Here is a 20,531-nt window from a genome sequence, read left to right on the forward strand (position 1 = left end):
AACCTAGCTTTGAAAGTCACACATCATTACCTCCTTTGTATTCTATTGGTCACACAGGGCCAACCCTGGTTTGTTGTGCAAAGCAAGTACACACAGGTACATAGACAGGAGTCTTAAATCACTGAACTTTCCACAAATCATGGAAAGTTTTCATCTTCCAACAAGAAAGCAAGAAAGTTATCAATTTCAAGAGTTCTTTAGATAAGAGGAAGGGATGAAGCGTCTTCCACATTTCCCTGCAGCCTATGAAAAACCGTAACAAGCTATAAAATGTTGAGTAACTTGTTCTGAGAGGCACGGAAAGGGTGTACAAAGGAGGAGTTACTTCTTTTTTCTTTCCATTCTCTTGTTGTGGCTGTCATTCATTAATTCCCTTTTATCCACAGTGCTATGGGCACATCTACTCCTCTGCTTCTAACCACTGGAAAGTATAGTACTCCAGGGCATGCACCCATCAGTTTTATGCCTCCTCTCTCCCAGGGGTAAACACGCAGGTTGCTGGGGTAGGGGGGAGTTTCTGAGGAAAAAATCGGATTTATAAGAAGTGCCCAGAGAAGGGTTAACATCAACAATATTTCTCTCGCTCTTTTCAAAATAAGAATGTGTGAAGCAAGAGGGGCTGGAAACTCTCTTTATTCCATAAACATCTGTGCCAGGTACAGTGCTAAGCATTATGGGAGATTCAGAGATTAATGAGGTATTCCCTGACCTCAAGAAACTTAAGGTTTTAAGACAAAACAGACCAGTAGATAGCTAATTATAATATAAAATTAACAACAACAAGGGGCAACCCAATAATTCTGACTTGGGTATCAGAGAAGGATTCATGAAAGGTTGAACCTGAGCAGATTTTTTTTTTTAATTTATTTGACAGACAGAGATCACAAATAGGCAGAGAGGCAGGCAGAGAGAGGAGGGAGCAGGCTCCCCGAGGAGCAGAGAGCCCGATGTGGGGCTCAATCCCAGGACTCTGGGATCATAACCTGAGCCGAAGGCAGAGGCTTTAACCCACTGAGCTACCCAGACACCCCTGAGCAGAATCTTGAAGATGGAGTAGGATATCCCCAGGTGGACAGAAGTGAGTAGAAAAAAATAGAGTATATTTTAGATCGGAAGTGCTAAGTGAGCAGAAATATAAAATAGAGGAGAGAATGTGACAGTGTAAGGAAGGGCACAGAATTATGTGTGACTGCAGTGTATGTGGGGCCTGGAGGTCTGGGGATCTGGAGATGGGACTGGGGAGGTGGGGGAGTCTGGCAAGATGAGAGGGACCAGATCCCGGTGAGTCTTTAGTGCCACGCAGGGAGCCTGAATCACTCAGCCATGATTCAGCAATGGGAAAGAAGGGAAGCTTCTTGAAGAGGGAAGTATTATCAGACCCATGTAGAAAGGAGAGGATTAATACAAGAGACACCAAGACCAAAATGTGTACGGCCAGCTGAAGAAATTATGGCTATTTCAATTTTTCTCTTTTGGGGTCACCTGCAGTTGCTAATTTTCTTACAGTAAGTGTGGATTATTGGTGAATTTTAATATAAAATACACAAAATAATTTTTTGTATGGTAAAATAGAAACTATAAATGGGGAGAATGGAGGAAGCCAACGAGAGAGTCTACAGTGGGTAGGAAGGAGCCTCGGTCTCCAGGGGCTCTGGAGGCCAGGGCTGGGGCAGTGAGGGCAAAGCTGGCAGAGAAGAGAAGAAGAATACTTCATTCTCATGTTCTTCCAAATTTGCTGAGTGTCTGCCTTGGCCTTCACTACTGCAAGGGCTTGATGGAGAAATGGGTCAGTGACAAATAGATTGCACTAGGGAAGGGGTTATCTTTCAGGCTACTGGGCCCTGAGTATATTTGTGAGCTGAGGGGGTGGGAAACTTAGATAATGAAATATAAGATAGCAAAAAGTTCAGTAAGTAAGAGGCAAGATCTAAGAGTAAATCAGAGGGAATAAGGTCAAGGTCCCAAGTGCAGTGTGTATGTGTGTGTATTTTAGGGAGAATATCTAAGATAGAGAATATATGAAATAGAGGTATGTATAGTATGTAATAATGAACATCTATGTAAGTGGTATGCACATATTAATACATTTTGGATCTGAATATATAGCAACTCCTGAAAATAAAGAGTTGGGCAAAGCCATTTGCCCCTGTTATCTATAAAAGTATCAAGGGCTATTCAGAAAGAGGAAAAAATACACAACACATCCTATAAACAAAGCAATTGAGGAAATGCAGTTTGCTCCCCCCACACCACTCCCCCCCGCCACCAAGAGAAGAAAACAATGTGAGACAAAAGGCAGAAGAATGGCTGCACAGGAAAATCCCTTGTCCAGAGGCTGCTCTGTGAAAGGTGGTCAGCACAGGATACAAGAGGACCAAGCAGACATAAAGAGGCCCCCTGGCACAGGGACCCGGCTTGTCACAGCCTGGACTTGGTGTTTATGGATGTGCCTCCCACACGCCCTGATGTTCTCTATCCCCTTCAAAGTTGCCTCTTTTGAAGAATTTGTGTTTGGCCAGAGTTAAATGAACCATGTGGCTTGGGAGTTTTCTCCCTGCCTAAGGGATAGAACCATTCCACATGTTTCAGGCAAAAGCCTGAGGAGGTGACCGGAGAACTTGAGGGTCCCAGAGCTATTTTTCACAGTGACTCGCCAAGGATCAGCAGACCCCTCTGAGCCAATGGAAAGATGGACGCTGGACCTGGCACTGGAATCAGCCCCTCTCAGTCCCTGAGTCAGGCTGAAGCTAATTATCCCTGCCTGCCCCCACCTGCTAGCTTGCTTGCTTGGTCTTGCATCTGTCTTTTTTTTTTTTTTTAACCTTTTTTTTTTTAAATTTTTTAATTTATTTTCAGCGTAACCGTATTCATTGTTTTTGCACCACACCTAGTGCTCCATGCAATCCGTGCCCTCTCCAATACCCACCACCTGCATCTGTCTTAATCAGGAAGAGACTCCTACCGTGGCGTCTTCATGTAAACAAAGCAATTTGTGACTTGATTAACCCAGATGGACAAGTGTGTCCTTTTCTCCCTTCTCCTCTTTACTGAGTTTGGACGATGAAAGGAGTTTCTCTCCATGCAGAGGGCAATGCCCACCGGTGGCAGATCTGGCTTTGCTTTTGCTCTTACCACCTCCCTTCCTCTAACACCCATTGCAAAGGATTCATTTCAGGCATCCCATGGACACTGGGCCAACTTCATTCTGGGCTCTCTCTGTTTGCATAATGAGCAAATCAGAAATGCCACCACCATTAAAAATCAAACCCATGATTTGTCCAGGTGATAAGGTTTATAGTTAATATTAGCTGCTGTGATTTATCAGGAGAATAACTACCTGGTGATACATTTCATGAATGTACCACCAAACCATCTATCAATGTGACGATGAACTTTTCATATCTGAGCAGGCCTGTGATGGGTACGGAATCAAGGAACTCACCTGCATGTCTATTAAATTACTGGAACACAAGAAAGCAAATAAGGGGCTCTGGCAGCTAAAAGGGGGCATGAAAAGGGGGAGAAAATAATGAAAAAATTTTTATAACAACACATTATAAAACATTAACGTCATTTTTTGTTTGTTTGTCCTTTGAAATTTATTCCCTAGTGTCTTCTTTCTCTCACATATTGTTGCCTTAGGTTGAAATGAAGCTGCCATTACCCCCCCCCCCCAACCCCGGCACTGAAAAACCCCACCCAGACAAAGAAGGGCCCTGAGCTGATTCCAGGAAACATATATCCTGAACCTCTCAGGGTCTCTGGATATGTGTAATTGTACCAGCTAAATCAGCACAATGCAAATTAGGACTTGTATTATTTCTCCATTTGCAACTATAACAGGTTACCACAAACTTGGTGGCTTTGACAATGCAAATTTACTTTCTTCCAGGTAGTTCTATAGGTCAGAAGTCTGACAGGGTCTCACTGGGCTAAAATCATGGGGCTGGGGGCGCCTGGGTGGCTCAGTGGGTTAAAGCCTCTGCCTTCAGCTCAGGTCATGATCTCAGGGTCCTGGGATCGAACCCCACATTGGGCTCTCTGCTCAGCAGGGAGCCTGCTTCCTCCTCTTTCTGACTGCCTCTCTGCCTACTTGTAATCTCTGTCTGTCAAATAAATAAATAAAATCTTTAAAAAAAATAAAAATAAAATCATGGGGCTGCATTCCTTTCTGGTGACCCTAGGGAAGAATCCTTTCCTTGCCTCTTCTAGCTTCTAGAGACTGCCTGAATTCCTCCGATTTAGGGTCCTTTCTTCCATCAAAGCCAACAATGGTGAGTCCAGTCCAGTTCACATCTCCTTATTCTGACCTCTTCTGCTTCTCTCTTCCACTTTTAAGGACCCCTGTGAGTTAAGGACCCAATCCCCCAGAGGGATCTGAGATAATCTCCCTATGCTATTAAAGTCCCACCATTAGCCACTTACTTTCACCTGTAGCCTTACTTCCTCTTTGTCATTACATAACACATGCAAAGTTTCCAGGGATTAGGGCATAGCATCTTCAGACTTTTCTATTATAGGACTTGAGTTTTGTGGTAGTTGTTTTGTTTGTTTGTTTGTTTGTTTGTTTTGTTTTGTTTCTTTTATTTTGACTGGTGCTATTTCTTTTTTGGCTCAAAATAGTAACAGATAAGCAAAGTGAAGTCTTAAAAGAGATTTCTGAAACAGATTACTATTCACATTTTCAGGCAGCGGCCCCTTATTACCTGCTGATTTGGGCAAGTTAGTAACATCTTTTCTAAGCCTCTGTTTCTCATCTATAAAATGGGGAAAACACAATCTCCTACAGAAATGAATGCAGGAAATGGGATACTGTTTGCAAAGTTTTAGCATAATGCCTAGCATGTATTAAGTGCTCAATAAAAGTATTAATGGGTTTTTTTGAAGTTAGGCCGGGATACAGGCAAAGAAGGGACAGCATGTAAACAGGTATCAGTCCTCCTCCCCACTCGCTCTGAGCTGGTCCCACCTGTAGAAACCTCTCCATCTCACTGGGCAAGGAAAAGAAATGTTCAGCTGTCATCTCTGCTGCCCTTCCTAGGGGCTGCAATTTTCTTTTCCTTTGCTGCCTTTTTCCTTCTCTCACCTTCCCCTGCAGACAGGCCAGGGGGTCAAAGACTTGGTACTGACTCAGAGTAGGTTTGGTTGCAAGAATAGCTCCTAATGGAAGTGGCAGGAATGGGAGAGGGGGGCGGTGGGTGTGGAACCCCCAGATGAGTCCCACCTCAGCCTGCCCACAATCAGTCACTGAACCCACCCCTGCAGGACCTATGGCCTCAGCTCCCAAGGCTTGTGGATTACATTAGCATGAAATAATCAGAATTTTCCAGACCTAATTACATCTGATTTTGTAAGTCCCTCCTTTCAGGGCCATGTGGTTGCCCAGGGGAGGGCTGTCTTCCTAGACAGAGCTCTGGTGGCTATCAGGTCCCTAAAGTGGCCCAGATAACCCAGCATGGGTGCTCAGAAAGACTAGCCTTCCAGAAAGGTACCAGGTTACCTACTGGGCTGACAAAACCAAAACTCTGTTAACTCTGTTAACATACAGAGTTGCTGTTGATGCTAGGAAATGGGTATTCTATACATGTCAGGAAAATAATCCTACAATTTTTTTTCCCATTAAAAGCATATATACATTTTAAAAATAAAAAATAAACACACATACGTACCTTTCTGGCCAGCAATCCAACTTTGGCAGAATCTATTCTATTGAAGAAACAAAAATAAATACTGATCCATGAGGTTGTTTGAACAAGAAAACTTATTATAACAATATTTGTGGGACAACAAAAAACTTGGAAACCTTGATGTCTGTCAGTGGGTAGAGAATTAAATAAATTATAGTATGGCCATCTGCAAAATATTGTGTAACTATTTAAAAGAAGGAGTTATTTGTTTAGTTATTGATCTTAAAGGATCTGGTACAAGAGAAACATATACCATAATTTTGTTAAGATAAAAAAAAAAACAACTTTGGGCACCTGGGTGGTTCAGTCAATTAAATATCTGACTCTTGATTTTGGTTCAGGTCATGATCTCAGGGTCCTGAGATTGTGCCCCACATCAGGCTCTGTGCCTGGAGCCTGCTGAAGGTTCTCTCTCCCTGGGGAACCTGGGTGGCTCAGTTAAGCATCTGCTGTCTGCCTATGGCTGGGGTTATGATCCCCGACCAGAATCGACCAGAATCACGCCCCATACTGGGCTCCCTGCTCAGTGAGGATTCTGCTTCTCTCTCTGCCTCTCACCCAACTCTCATGCTCTCTCTCTCACTCTCTCTCTCTCTCAAATAAATAAATAAAATCTAAAAAAAAATTCTCTTGCCCCTCTTTGCTGGCACTTGTGTGCATTCTCTCTCTTTCCCTCAAGGAAAGAAAGAACGAAAGAAAGAAAGAACAAACGAATGAAGGAAAGAAAGAAAGAAAGAAAGAAAGAAAGAAAGAACGAAACCTTGTGAATGGGTTCATGTCAATGTTTTCAGAGCCTGGGGGGAAGTATGGAAGGATACACATCAGTCTAATCACAGGGCAGGGTGGGTTAATTTGTTTTCCTTCTATGCGTTGCTTTGGTAGTTACATAAATACTTCCATGTTTCAACTTGGGAAGAGGAATTTAATATAAATACTACCTTATAATAAATTTTCATAATATAAATAGCAGCAGAGAGAAGAGGAAGAAGGGAAACTGTCAAGGAAGCTCCAAGGTCAGTTCTGGGAGAACCTAGGGATTTCACGCTGGGGGTTTTTAGACAGTGAGTGAGAGCCAGGGCGGCAGGGGTGTGGCTAGAGGGTCTGAGAGCACAGTCTGTGTGGAGCCACTGACTTAATTCAAATTTATCTAGAGCATCCTCTAAGAAGGCCAGAGTGGGGTGGAGCACTGGGTAGCCTCCAGCAAGAGGAATTTAAGCTGCTAGACTATGAAGAAAAGCTTCCCCAAAGTATTATGGGTCATAATGAGTCTTTCTACTAGGGTTATTTTGAAGAATTCAGCAAGACTTATCGGATTAAGCTGGTATGGAGACAGGAGGAAGCAAAATACCTAACGTTAGGTAAGAGGCCAGTAGTGGGAAAATGGTTTACCTACCTTATCTCATCGGAAACAAAAATGCAACCCAACAAGGTAGGTATGATTATCCCCATTTTACAAAGGAGGAAATGGGGGTTGAGTAACCCACCCAAGATTATGCAGCTGGTAAGGGGTCTTTTGGCTCTGTAGTCCACACTCTAAAGACCTTGTCCTACCAGGGTGAGAATCTGGATGGGAGTATTACCCTTCCCCTTCACCCCATGGGGCTCAAGTGGGCAGGGCTGGGCAGGGTTTCTCTTTATTCCCAGGTTGGGGTTTGCAGTTGAGGTTCTGGGCTCCAACATCAAGGAAGAGTCCCTGAGAGACAATGTTCTTCTCCTTGGGGGAGGAGGGAACAAACTACAGCATTACAAATTCCCTGATGCCCCACCTGTGGTGACTTGAGGGCTCAGGGCTTGCTCCAGCCACACAGCTGACATCCTCACTGCCCCGTCCCCACTTTATTTTCACAGTAGGGGCAAGGGAGGAGGGAAGCAATGCTTTACAGGGGTGAGACTAGTGGACCTTTCCTCTGGTCCCATGGGACCAGACCATAGACTGTTCCAGAGAGTGGACACCTCTAGGACTGGCGGTGTCCAGCCTGGAGCTGCGGAGGTGGTGGGGGGGGGGAGAGCTTTGTGTGTGCTGGGCTGGGGGTGGGGGTGGGGCGGATAGTGGGAGAGGGAGTGTTTGGAGACCTTCCAAGAAGCAGCTCTGCCAGGATCTGAAGGAGTGTCAGGAAGAGGGGGGGAAGGGGGTGGGGGAAAAGGAGGAAGGGGGGAAGGGGCAAAGGCTTCATCTCCTCTCAGCCATCTGATGTCCCCTGGGATGCGCTCAGGTGCGAGGTGAGTGCTGGCGCTCCTGCCCTCCACGGACTTCACTCCCACCTGCCTAGCCCAGAGGTTCTGAGGCTCGGTGATGACCATGACCCTACCCTTGAGGCTCCAGCTGGAATGAAAGCATCTCTGGATTTACAGAAAGAGAATCTGCATGGTGGTCCTTGTGCTCATTCGTTTCTCTGAGAGTCGTGAACGAAAATCAGCCCCAATTTCTTCTCTATCCTCCGCAATTCTACCATCTCCACCTGGAAATTTCTCCATTATCTCCTTCTGTGTTTAAGAGGACTGCCTTCCTCTCTCCCCTCTGCTGATTGTCTCTGGATGTTTTCCCCATCTTCCTCTGCATCCCCATTTTCCAGGCCCTCCTTCTCTTGCCACCTCCTGGTTCCCTCTACTTCCCCCTCCCAAGGGCTCTGGAGCTGACCTCTCTAATATTTTCACCAGGATAACCAAATATTACACTCAAGTGAACCTTTGTGTCTTGGATCTACTTGGGCAGGGGGAGTAGAGTGAAGAAAGGCGCTTCTACAATCCCAACAAGTCCTCAGAGGCTCAGGGCCAGTGCTGGTGGGCTGCTTGGAGAGGTGGACATCGGTATGACATTTCCTTGGTGCACGAAACCCACTAGGATCCCCATCCCCATCTGGGTGAGGGGTGTGCGCACCCTAGTTAATATCTCCCTGAGCTGGGAACAGGGTTTACTGCTTTGCTGCTTAAAAACATCAACTAACATATGGAGATGTCATCATGATTAAACAGCAAATTATAGTCGAAGACGGCGCGATAATAATCTAAACAATCACCACAACAAGAAGAAATGTTCTCTCACGAGCCAGATGCGGCAGCCTGTGTTTCTGAGACTAGCGCCCCTGCCTTCCTGGGGCTCCCCCCTCCCCGCCCCGAGCGCACTTGCTGGTGGTACCGGCCTAGGACAGGGCAAATGAGTCCCCAACAGGTCACCGATCTTTCTCGAGGCACTGGTAGGATGATCTGGGACAGGACGGAGTGGGGGCGCGGAAGGACGTGGCGGTGGAGTGCCCTCCCTCTGGGAAAGCAGTTGGAGCCACAGGAGGACGGGGCTCCTGGAGAAGAAACTTGAGAGAGCAAACAAGCCCGCGTTCCCAATCCTTCCCGCCCGTCCCCTCTGTCCCCTCTCTGAGCCTCGCCTCCTCCCAGATCTCGAAGGAGACAGATTTCCAGGTGGGAAACCCGCGCCGCTAGGGGAGGGGCGTCCTCCGTGTGTCTCGGATGTCTCCCTTCTCCCAAGCCTGGGAGAGCAATGCGTGTATTTTCCTTTGGCCAGCCAGGGGCCCAGCTGCGTGCACCGGTTCGCCCCCAGCCCTCCTTGGGAAAGATGCCGGCAGGAGGCGGCGAGCTCTCCAGGCAAAAAAAGGAAAAAAGAAAAAATGATAGAAGACCCTCCCTCTTTCCCCTGTTCTCCTCCCCCTCATTAAATAGATTCGTATTTAAAACAGGCTCAGGCATTTTAATTTGAATTCCAGGGACTGCGCTTGGGTTAGAATCATCCTACCTCTACTTGGACCGAAAATAACCCCTGAAACGAAATGATCAAAACCAGACGCTATTTTCCAAAACAACCAACGTTCCCTGTGGGTGACCATTCCACGCAGGCAGGCAGGATCTCCTTTGCTTCTGGCTGAGAATAGGGGATCGACGGAGGAGGGGCTGGGTAGAAGGTGGAGGGCGAAAGTATTCCCAGGAGAGGCCCGGCGCGGCGCGTGCGTGGACTGGCCGCCGTAATATATGCTGCCATTAAGAATCCGGGCAGGTTCTAGCGCTCGGGGCGCAGGGACACATGTGTTGCTGGAATTCAATCCGTGGGGGGAATGTAGATTGGGCTGCGACCTACTGGGTTTGATTTATGAACTGTTACTCTAGCGATTGTTTACACATTACATTTCAGAGCCGCCGCGCACCCTCCCGGCGGCGGCCGGCTCGCTCCCCGGCGTGGGAACCCGCCGCAGCCTCCAGGGCCTCGCTACACCAGACCCCCATCCCCACCCCGCGGGACCCCGCCCTCCCCCCTGCAGCTCCCTCTGCCCCCTCTCACCTTCTCCTAGAAATCAGATTTCGATTTCCTTGAACCCACACACAGACGCTCAGTTCTCCCTCCCCCAGCCTGCTCCAGTTCCCGCGGCCTTGGACCCCGGTCTCCTCCGCCCTAGATTACTCTCGAATGTTTACTTCTCCGTAAGGCCATGCGGGGCCTATAAATAGGAGAGGTGGAAGCAGCTCGACTGCCAGATCAATAGGGCCCCGTCTCCTCGCCATTTCAGCTGAGCTGTCTTATTAATTATGAAAGGATTCACCTGATCCCTGCCAGGGACCACAGCCTCTCCTCGGCCCCTCTGCTAGAGCCCTTAATGGCGGTTCGTTCGCAAGCTGCCTCCGGCCACCGCAGAGGAAGAGGCGAATCGTGGTTAGGACTCGGCCTGCACCGATCGTGGTTAGGGCTCCGACCCGCCTGGGGCGGGGGCCGCAGGCTGGGCACTGGCCTTGGGTCTGCGTGTGTTTTCTCGCGCAAGCCCAACCTGCCCGAATCCTCACCTACTAAAGATCTCTGCTTTTTATTTATTGAAAATACAACGTCCTCTTTCTCTTCAAGTAAACACGATTTCAGAAAACTGGCAAAGTGACCTAGTTAAAGAGGGTCTGCTTGAAGATGACAGGTTATCTGCTGGCTGGCGAACAGGTGCTTGTATACTCCAGCGTCCCGTGTCCCTACGGAAACGCCGGGCACTGGATCAAGAAAGCAGGCTTGGGGCAGGAAACAAATGACACCCCCATTTCAAACAATAACTTTTATTTTATACTTCTCTATACTTTGTAGCAAATCTTTTTTTGCTGAATTTAATTTATAATAAACTTTTTAAATTACATCTCTCTCTTTTTTTTTAAAATCAAGGCTCTTTTATGTCAAAATCTTTTTTTAACTATATTTTAGATTAACATTTAACACCCCCCCCCTTGTGATCTATACCGTTGGATATTCAGGTATTACTGTATGTGTAACAGCTAAAACAAGAGGGAAAATAAAGGCAGTGGACTTGGAAAGATGCATCGACAACAGCAGGTAAAGCTTAACCTCTCAGTGACTTTAGCAGCGATTCTTCTGGAAGCCTTTACCTAGACACCCGAGATTTCCTCAATCCCTTCCCTCTCTCCCTCCTATCCTTAAACCACAAAGCCAACAATCTGTCCTTTCACTTTCCTCGAGGAGAAATGTGCAGTGGAAATGATCAAAACAAGATACTGTGGAAGAAAGACGTGAGCGTGAATTATTCACCATATGCTTTCCTCGTGGACATCTCTCTTGAATTCATTCCCCTGGCCTTCTCCTCTCCTCTCTTTCCTATTAGGAGGAGCCCATCATTTGTCATGTATTAACATGATTAATATAGTAGGTGGCCCAGGGCCTTTCCTGAGATTCTTGTGCCAAAAAATAAAAATTAAAAATTAACAAAAAATGGGGTGGGTTTGCCGTTTTCTTATTTTTGTGTGAAGACGGACTAAAGCTGAGGTCCGATTTGGGCTGTGCTTGCTTGCTCACTGATTGGTAACATTTGGCAAATAAAACACAAGAAATCAAACGAAATCAAAAGGAGAATCAGGATTTCCCACAATCCTATATGAGTGTTTTCAGCATCACAGAGAATCACAACGTCCCCAAAGAACGAATGGATCTTCCTCTCGATTTCCGGGAGCATGGAGTGAATGCGGGTGGGCGCGCGGGGGGAGCCGGCCCCGCGCTCAGAAGGAAAGCCAAGTCGCTAAAGCAGCGGAGAGAGACATCAGGAGCACGGGGAGCGCCGGGAGCAGGGACCCCGCCGCCCCGTTGCCGCTGCCGCAGAGTTCGAATAAGCTGCCTTGGATGTTGAGGTTTTTGGATTCTTTTCTCAGTTTATCCCACATATCTTTCGCCCCTTCCTGGCAATCCGTAAGGGCTGTGACCGTGCAGCTGTGGAAATCCTCCCAGTATCTGGCGAGGAACAGAAAAAGGAAGAAGCAGGTTGACTTTGGGCGCGGGGAGGACCCGGGCCTGCACCCCTGCGCCTCCTCCCCACCCCCACCGCCTCCACCCCGCGGCCTCCGCAAACCTCTGCGGGAGCCACCCCCCCCACCTCCTCTCCACCCGCCCGGCGCCCGGGTCGAGCTAGGTTTGCTTTCGCCAAACCTCGGCCCACCCTGGAAGCCGACGTCCGAGGGCAGAGACCGCCCCCGGCGGCGTCTGGTTTCTCTTTCCCGCTCCCAGGCGGGGACCCGGCAGCCGGGAGCCGGGCCGCACCCGCAGCGCCGCGCTGGCACCTCGGCCTGCGCAGACAGATTGCTCGTCCTCCTCGGGGAAAGCTAGGAAAACAGTGCTAAGCCTTGCAAGCTGCCGCCCATTAATGCCTCTTAGCTTGCAAGATGGGTTACTTGCTCAGAGCAAGGCCCTCCCCTCTTGGCTTCTCACTTTCTCCTCCCCCTCGTCCCTTCTGTGTCCCACCCCCCCTCCTCGCTGCGGTACTCCCTCGCCTTCGCCCGCACTCTCCCTCCTCCCTTCCTTTTGTTTCCCGTCCTCCGATTTTCCCATCCCTTCCTCTTCCCTTCTTTGTCTTCCTCCTTTTCCCTCCCCTCGGTTTTCCTCTGTTGAGTTCCTCACTTCCTCTTCCTCCTCCTCTCCCCCTCCTCTTCGGCCCTCCGCGACCCCTGGCCTCGCTCTCCACAGTCCCCCGGCTCAGATTCCGTCCGGAGACTCCTGCCTGCCTCTCCCCTCCCCGAGTCGGTGAGTGTCGGTGCCCTGGGACCAGCCTGTAGCCACCTTCTGTTTTTGCAAATCCCAGTGCTCCCGGGCCTGCACGCTCGGTCCCTCCTTTTCTCCCGCTCCGGAATCCTTGGGCCCCAGGAAGCCTCCTCCCCACGGCCTTCCGGATACGGTGTGCAGCCCCCCAGGCCGGGACTCCGGTGCCGCCGCGGTACCCTCCGCCAGCCTTCCAGGGACCCCGCTCTCCTCCTCTCTCCTCGCCTCTACCCGTAGCCCCGAGCCTTCTTCCCCAGCCACTTCCTCCCCCCTTCGGCTCAGCTCCTAGCCCCGCCCCCACAACCTTCAACCAACCTGTCCTTTTTCATTATTGTCCCCCTTTCTTCCGAAAACCCAAAATAGATCCCGAGACTAAATATAATTCCAACCCGTGATCGATTCCTAGGGCGCTGTCTCCTTTCGGTGCTGGGTCGATCCGTGCGTCTCGGTAACTCCGAGCTGGGCTGGCTCCCACTTCACCCGGGCCTGTAGCGCCAGGTCACCAGCAATCGCCTTCCATGCAATTTGGTTGTATTTTCTCCTATCCCTCCCTTCTGCTCGCTAGCCTGGACTGTAAGTGCGTTGAAGGCAAGCACCATGTTTGATTTATTCTTGTTTGCACTCCTACCCCATCCTCTGGCTAATAGCAGAGATATAAATGCTTGTTTAATTGCCTTGAGCTCTGGCTGTTTTCTAACGACCTTTGTGAGTCTCTAATTTATGAGGACGGGGGAGCCTGGAGCACAGGGCTTCCAGGTTCCTCACTTCATAAAAAACAGCAAGATTGAGAGAAACCAAGAGGCGGAGGGAAAGCTCTCTTGCTGTCATTTGCACCTCCCAAAGGATGTCTAAAGCTCCCCTTTCTTTATGCATGCCCAGATGGGGACAGGACCCTCCTGGAAGAGGAGTATGGTGATAAAGGACAGATATCCACATGGTACTGAGAGGCGGTGGGTTTCAGCAGAGTGTTGAGCAACCAGAATCATTAATGAAGTGGAAGCCCAGACCCAGCAGTGGCCTGCAGCCTCTGGAGGATGGGGTGGGCAGGGGGTTGGGGAGGATACTTCTATCCTCCAGGACCAAGTCCTGCAAAAAAATTAAAATAACTTGCAAAAACTGAATTCTAGCAAATAATAGAAGATTTGGGAGCCAATCTATATCTAACCTTTTGTCAATCTTCATAAAACTACATTCTTACCTACCACCAGACATTTGGAATTAAAGTAGGTGGGTATGCAACCCAGATCAGGCTTTTGTCCCTTTTCTGATAGGAAGGTACCAGCTACCTAGCTGCTGCGGCTCTTGGTGGATATCAGGGTACTTAGGAAAATGTGTAGCAAAATTGACCCCCATTTAATTACTCACTGTTTAAACAAATAAATGCTCCCTCCCTAGGAATTAGAGAAAAAGGACTTTATTGTATACAAAGGATGGTGCAGAAAATGGTTTCATCAACCTGTGGGAGCCAAGGAATACCTCTTGCCTTGGCTTTTTGGTTAAGGCGAGAATTGGGTGAGGGGTGGGAGTTACAGCTTTTTTTGAAAAATAAAATAAAGTAAAATAAAATAAGTGTGTGTGTGTGTGTGTGTGTGTGTGTGTTATAGAGGACACAGGTACTTCTAAGGTCTGCAGTAGCTAAAATGTTGCTGGTCTACCACAGTAGGGTTCTCTGCTAGTTACCTCCTTTCCTAGTGGGAGCAGTACTTTTCAGCCAAGCTCTGGGAAAATCCACTGTACCTGGCCAGGTACCTAGCCCTTACCTGCCTGTGGCCTGGGGATACCAAGCAAATGCAGAGAGGAAGGTGGGGGGGGGGGGGACAAGAGGGTGGCTAGCCCAGACCTCTAATCTGCCACAGACTCAGGAGAGATGGTCACTGGATGCCCATGACATACTTTTCTTGGGCAAAATCATTGACACTAAATAAACTATTCTTCCAGCTTCTCTCTTAGAAAGAGAAAGAGGGACCCGCGCTCCCTAGCCTGCCCCCAAGTGTTCTTCGTGTGTAGCAGAACGGGGTTTTATCAGGGGAAATGGACAAAATAAACCATTGACATTGACCTTTCCTTTATGCAAACCTGAGGTATTTCCTAAAACGCTCCGCAAACCAAAACCAAGTCTTCTTCGGAGAGTACTTGGCAGTCCACTCATTCACGCACGCAGTGGGGAAAAGAAAATGACGAAGAGTGCCTCAAAGTAGAGCGAGGAACCGCCAGCAGTTTTCTGCCCTCTCTCTGGGTTCTAGCGCGCCTAGTGCCCCCGCCTCTGTGCCTGCGGGTGAGGATGCGCTAGGCTGGGGCCGGCTCCCGCGTGGGAGGGTCCACCCCTGCCCATCTCAGACCACAGGACCCCACTTGGGCAGTGCAGACCCTGGCCGAGGCCTGAGGTCGGGAGCCCACAGCCCAGCACGCTCTGATTCGCGCTGGCGGGGAATTCAGAGCGCAGGCCCGCAGCCAAGCCCGCACGGACCTCAGCAGCGCCCCCCGGAACAGAAACCCAGCAGGCCAAAGTGGACACTTACGTGCACACGGTCTTGATGTTCGTCTTGTCGTCCAGGCCCTGCGGGTAGTTGGCCATGCTGTCGCCCAGCTTGAGCAAACAGTCCGAAAAGCCCTTAAAGACCGCATCGCACTTGCCCGCTGCTCTCACGGCCTGCACCAGGTACGCTGCGGGGAGGAGGGGACACTGGTCAGCAGCGTCGCGACCCCGCCCGGCAGCCCCCGCGGCCCGGCAGCCCCCGCGGCCCGCCAGCCCCCGACTCGTTGTCCAGCCTCGCGGGACGCCAGTGTTAAAGGTAAATGAAAGATGTGGCCCAAGAGTGACTGACCCGCCCCCAACTATAGACTTGTGCGGACCGTCTGCGCGCGAGCGGGTGCGGGAGGGGGAGGCGAGTCCATTCCTTTCCTGCAGCTCCCTCCCGCATCTCGCTCTGCATCTTTTTCTGTTTCCATCGCCCCCTCTTCTCACCTCCCCCGTCTCTTTTATTTCTCTCTTTCTCCTCACTCCCTCCTTCGTTTCCCAACACTTCCCCAGCAAGTCCGTCCTGGCTCTCGAAGTGCAATCTTGCATTTCTGAGGTGACAGAGGGGGTAACGGCAGCAGAGTGCGGGGGTGACGAAGGGGTGAGGAGGCGGGATAGCGTGGGGGCCACGGAGCTGAACCTCTAGCCACGTCTTGCGAGAAAGCCTCGGGCTGGCTCCCCGTGCTTGGTGGGTGCTCAGCAAACACTGCTGAATGACTAAATTAATAAAGTCTCTGGAAGCCAGCAGCAGCCATCGAAATGGGTTGTTTATTATAAATCGGACTGCCTACCGTGGAGTATGTGTTCCGAGTGAGATCGTCGCACTCACCCTCCCCACCCCACTGGAGAAAGAGCAGCCTTGGCGTCCAGAGACTGGCCTGGGGTGACGAGTGGCCGGGGCACTCGGGGCGGGCAGAGTACCTGTGTTGGCACAGGGGCCCGGGGGCCGGATCCGTGAAACTCTGTCCGCGGCTCAGCTCCCCACACACCCCGAAAAACCAGCCACCAATCCGCCTGCAGCGGGTGGGACCTTTTCTCTCCAGGCCCCAACCCTGAAGGGCCCAGATTGGCAGTCGACCCGGGGCTCCCGGCATCTAGCTCCGGGTCCATTCCAGTGGGTGAGGCTGGGCCGGGGGCGGGATGGCGGCGGGGACCAGGGGAGGAAGGGGAAGGGAGGAGGTAGGTAACCCGAGCGGCTCCGAAGTCCTCTCTCCTGGCCCCGGGGCCGTCAAACCCCACGGCGGCGGACTGCGGCTGCCAAGGCCGTTTCTCTCCACCCCTAGGCCAACGAAACAGGCTAAACGTTCCTTGGTGCTCGGCCAGAAGCACGTAGAGGGGCCAGGAGGGGAGCAAGAACCGTTAATCCACGCGGTTGGGGCTCGGGGAGCAGAGGGAAAGGCCGATCTTCTCAGAATCAAAATCGGCCTCCAGTACCCACGACCCAGAGCGCAGGCTCCTTCCTGGGGAGGATTCTTGCCTCCAGGGCTTGTGTGTGAATGTCTCCGAAGAGGACCATACACCTCACTGCCCCCGCTACCCCCAGCTGCTGGTCCCCGAGAGCCGGGCCAGACACAGACAAGAGGGAAGGTGACCGAACCTGCAGCATCCGAGAGCTCCCCGTTTGCAAATTGCGGCAGGAAGAGCGAGGCGGGCCTTGCGCTTTCTAATCCGGAACGGGAAGCGCAGGGGAAGGGACTGAGGTTAACTTCGACCTCGGCTCGGGCAGATACGTAAACCTTCATGAATCTCCCTCCCCCACCCCCGAGAAATAATAAAAGCCCTTGCGACTGCAATATCAAATAGAACGCTGAGATAGAATAAACGAATCTTCGTTCTAATAGAATCGGTCCCAGGGAAACGAGCCCTACACACCCTCCGCTACCACATGCCACAAATGCAGCTTTGCAGCGCCGGAACCGAGTAAAGTACAGTCCCTCTTCCCCTCCCCCACCCAGCTCCCCGTCTCTCCTTACCCTTTACCTCCACCCCCAAAACTCAGTGGCAAAAAAGTATCCCCTAAGATGCGCTGGCAATATTTTAACGAGGGAACTGGGGCTCGCCGGGGGCAGGAAGCGCTCCCGTCACGTTATCTTTGCGGGAACTGCTGGAAAAGAACCTCCACACCGCGCATGTGTGAGTGTGTGCGTGTGTAAAATAAGGAGTCGTGAAAATTTCTGTTTTTTTTTTTTTTTTCCCAACTATAACTGCTTCGTCTCTAGTTCGCTGTGGGAGGACCGGAGTTTGCGCGCGGGACGTGTTTTGAAGCTCATGCAGCCAAGCAGGTCACAGCCCGTGCGACCCTCGCTGGCCTTCCTGAATCGGGCTTCAGCGAGGCTCGGACGGGCGACCTGGGCTCCTTCCCTCTCCTCTCCGGTGTCCGCGTCTTGTGCCTTTTCCATCTGTTCATTCATTCGTTCGACCTCTCATTCATTTCAAACTTCCTCCCGCGTGTCTTCATTTGCGTTCACCATCCTCTCCCATCTCCTCGTCCCTTCCCAACCCCCACTTTTGTTGCCAAATGTCAATGATTTGGGACAGCTCCCAGCCATGAATTAAAGATTGAGGCTCTGGTGCGGGAAAGGGCAGACATTCGGGAACAAACATGCTCAATTTCAATTCCACAGCCAACAAATGGTCATTTTCCCGTCGAGGTTAATGTGTTCCAAGCGTATCCCGCATGCACAATCTTTCTCTCTCTCTTTTTAAAAACCCCTCCAAAGTAAGGTTATTTCCCTCCAGGAAAACAGCCCTGAACCTGCTCCGCTTAAAACCCTATTTCAAAAATAACTACTATATCTTGCTCTCTAAAAATTTGCAGGCTAATTGCAAAATGCCACATTCACTTACTTCCCACACTTAAGGGGTTTTCTGCAATTATAATTTTTAAATTTTATTGAATCTCTTTGCACTAATGTCAAAGATTCAGAAGAACCAGATTCAAAATATCAAGTCAATTCTTAGAATTAAAGGAAAATGCCAACATCCTGCACACAGTCTTAAATTCCTGTAATGTTCATGCAAAAAAAAAAAAAAAAACCACATACACAAAATCATGTCAAATGCATTTAAAAAAACAACACTGCAAAGAATCCATTTTAATGTGTAGATAACTCCAAACCCCGTTTCCTCCACATTTCTCATGGAGAAAAATATTACACATTTTCTGCTGCCCCATTCCCTAAAGGATCCTCCTATCCAAATACTGCAAGGGTTTGTCTGTAAAGAATGCTACAGCCTGAAATGATATGAGGCAACAATTCCCTCGGTCTCCAGAAAACCCGTTTGAAGAGTTTCTATTTTTTCTCTTGTCCATTCTATTAATAATCTACTTCACTTTCACTCTTAGGTCAGGTTAATTAATGCTCCAACCTGCATTGAAGAAGTGGGGTTTCTAGTGCTGCCTTCCATCACGTCTTCCTCATTCTGGATGGAAAAACGTGAACTTTTAAAAGCCCCCAAACAGTGTAACTAGGACTCAACATTCCTTAACATAAAATGGGGACTAAATAAATCTGACATAATTAACCCCAAGCAAACAAAAATAACAAACCAAACCCCCAACGTGACATACAGCATTACACTTCTTAACCCTTTCCTATATATAAAATTCGGATACCTATAAGGAAATGAACAGGCAAATATTCATAGAAAATTATATCCACGTATAATTGGCTGAATTCAACCTCCTCAATGATAAGCATATTAAAATATGTACTCTGGGGTTCCCTATCATTCTCAATTTGCCCCCCCCCCCCCCAGCCGGGTCTGCGGTGCCCGGTGCAAACGCTGCAGCTAGGATATGGGGGGTAGGGGGGCGGGAGAATGACAAAGTTCTAAATGCAGCAGTCTGAGCCCCGAAATATCTTTGCTTTCTGCATATAAACTTTCCATTCTAGCTGCCTAGCCATCTTGTTCCTGCATTCACCTTTCGACCCTTCAAAATAATACCTTGCCGTATCGCAGGGGCCAATGCATTGCCCCAGAACCCACAAAACCTGGTCTAACCCGAGAAAAGGAAGCAAAAATGGATGTGCGCTTTGGGGGGAAAAGGGGGGGGAAGCCCCCTCCTGAAAACGGCCAGCTGCATACATTTCCTGGCAAAGGTTTGGAGTCTCTCTCTCTCTCTCTTTTTTAAAGAAAAACCAACTCGGGACGCGCGAGTCCCTAGGAACCAATGCCCCCACCCTTGGGGGTTTGCCGGCTTCTCCGCACCCCGAGGCAGCCCCGGGCCAGTCGGTCCCCCTGGGCGCCTCGGACCTAGCGGGCTACCGCCTGCCACAATCCGCAAGCCCGGCCGGGCGGCCACTTACCTATTTGCACCGCGAGGATCAGTGAAATATATCTGCCGTTCAACTTAAGTCCCATCCTACGTTTAGTCAAACCATTTGCGACCGCAGACCTTTAAATAGTTAGTTTAGAGAACGCGGGGGAAAGCTGAAAAATAGGCATTGCCAACAAGTTCCAAGAGCGACGGAGACTTTATGCACGGGGAAGGCAGAGGGAGGAGAGAAAGAGAGGGAGCGAGGAAGAGAGAGAGAGAAAGAGAGAGAGAGAGAGAGGCTGAGAGAGAGAGAGGGGGGAAGAGCTGGGAATGGTTCACTCCATTAGGAGGGGGCGGAGGAAGTACAGCCTCACGCCCACGAGCAGGCCTGACGTGGGGGATGACACGGAATGATTTTTTTTTTTTTTAAATAAAGACACCTTGGTAGAGAATCGCCATTTATAGTCATCAGACGCTGGAATTAATCAGATATCTCCAATTAATGTGTGATCCAAACGAATTCTCGCCTCCCGGGGGTGACCACTTCCCCGTCCCCGCGGCCACCCCCGCCTCCTAGCTGTTCCCCGGGCCCCCAAACCCCGCCTCCTCCCTGCGCCGAACAGGGGCTCCCTCTCCCCACCCCGCCTGCAGCCGGGGAGTCCTGGCGCGCCCACTCGGTTATTTCAACTTGCTTCCCCCTCCACCATCAGCTCAAAAGAGAATCCAGCCCCCTATCCCTACGTTGCAGTGGGGTTTAAAAGAGCGAGAACCGGAGAGGGAAGACAGTTAAAGCAGTTCTATCAATTCGACATCCCCCCTCAGACCCCTGCCTCCTGCACTTGCCTACCCTCTTTCTCTCTAACCCAGTAGCTGAGCTCTGGGCTTAGCCTAGAGCGCGTGAGCACACACTCACGCACACACTCGCGCACGCCCGCAAGCAGAGCGCCCCCGTGCCCGCCTGCTCACACTGCACGGGAGCGCGCGCACACGCGCGGCACACGCCCAGGCCCCAGGGGTTTGGTCCGCGCCCGTGGGGCCCCTGAAATATAC

General features: G+C 50.1%; 1 protein-coding gene across 2 annotated transcripts; it reads right to left on the bottom strand.

Moving 5' to 3' along the window:
* Window positions 1–10,708: 10,708 nt before the first annotated feature.
* NRN1 (neuritin 1) lies at window positions 10,709–19,798 on the bottom strand. Of its 2 annotated transcripts, none has more exons than XM_032861508.1 (3): window positions 19,531–19,798; window positions 15,222–15,366; window positions 10,709–11,901 (listed from the first exon to the last, which is right to left on the bottom strand). In XM_032861508.1, the coding sequence occupies exons 1-3, from the start codon at window positions 19,583–19,585 to the stop codon at window positions 11,673–11,675; spliced, it is 429 nt and encodes a 142-aa protein (XP_032717399.1). In that variant the 5' UTR covers window positions 19,586–19,798; the 3' UTR covers window positions 10,709–11,672. The 2 variants fall into 2 exon arrangements, with proteins under 2 accessions (XP_032717399.1, XP_032717398.1); XM_032861507.1 differs by lacking the exon at window positions 19,531–19,798 and adding an exon at window positions 16,818–16,977.
* Window positions 19,799–20,531: the final 733 nt, after the last annotated feature.

The sequence above is a fragment of the Lontra canadensis genome, unplaced genomic scaffold (genome assembly GCF_010015895.1).
Source record: "Lontra canadensis isolate GAN:19392208 unplaced genomic scaffold, GSC_riverotter_1.0 scaffold21, whole genome shotgun sequence".
In the NCBI taxonomy this organism is placed as follows: domain Eukaryota; kingdom Metazoa; phylum Chordata; class Mammalia; order Carnivora; family Mustelidae; genus Lontra; species Lontra canadensis.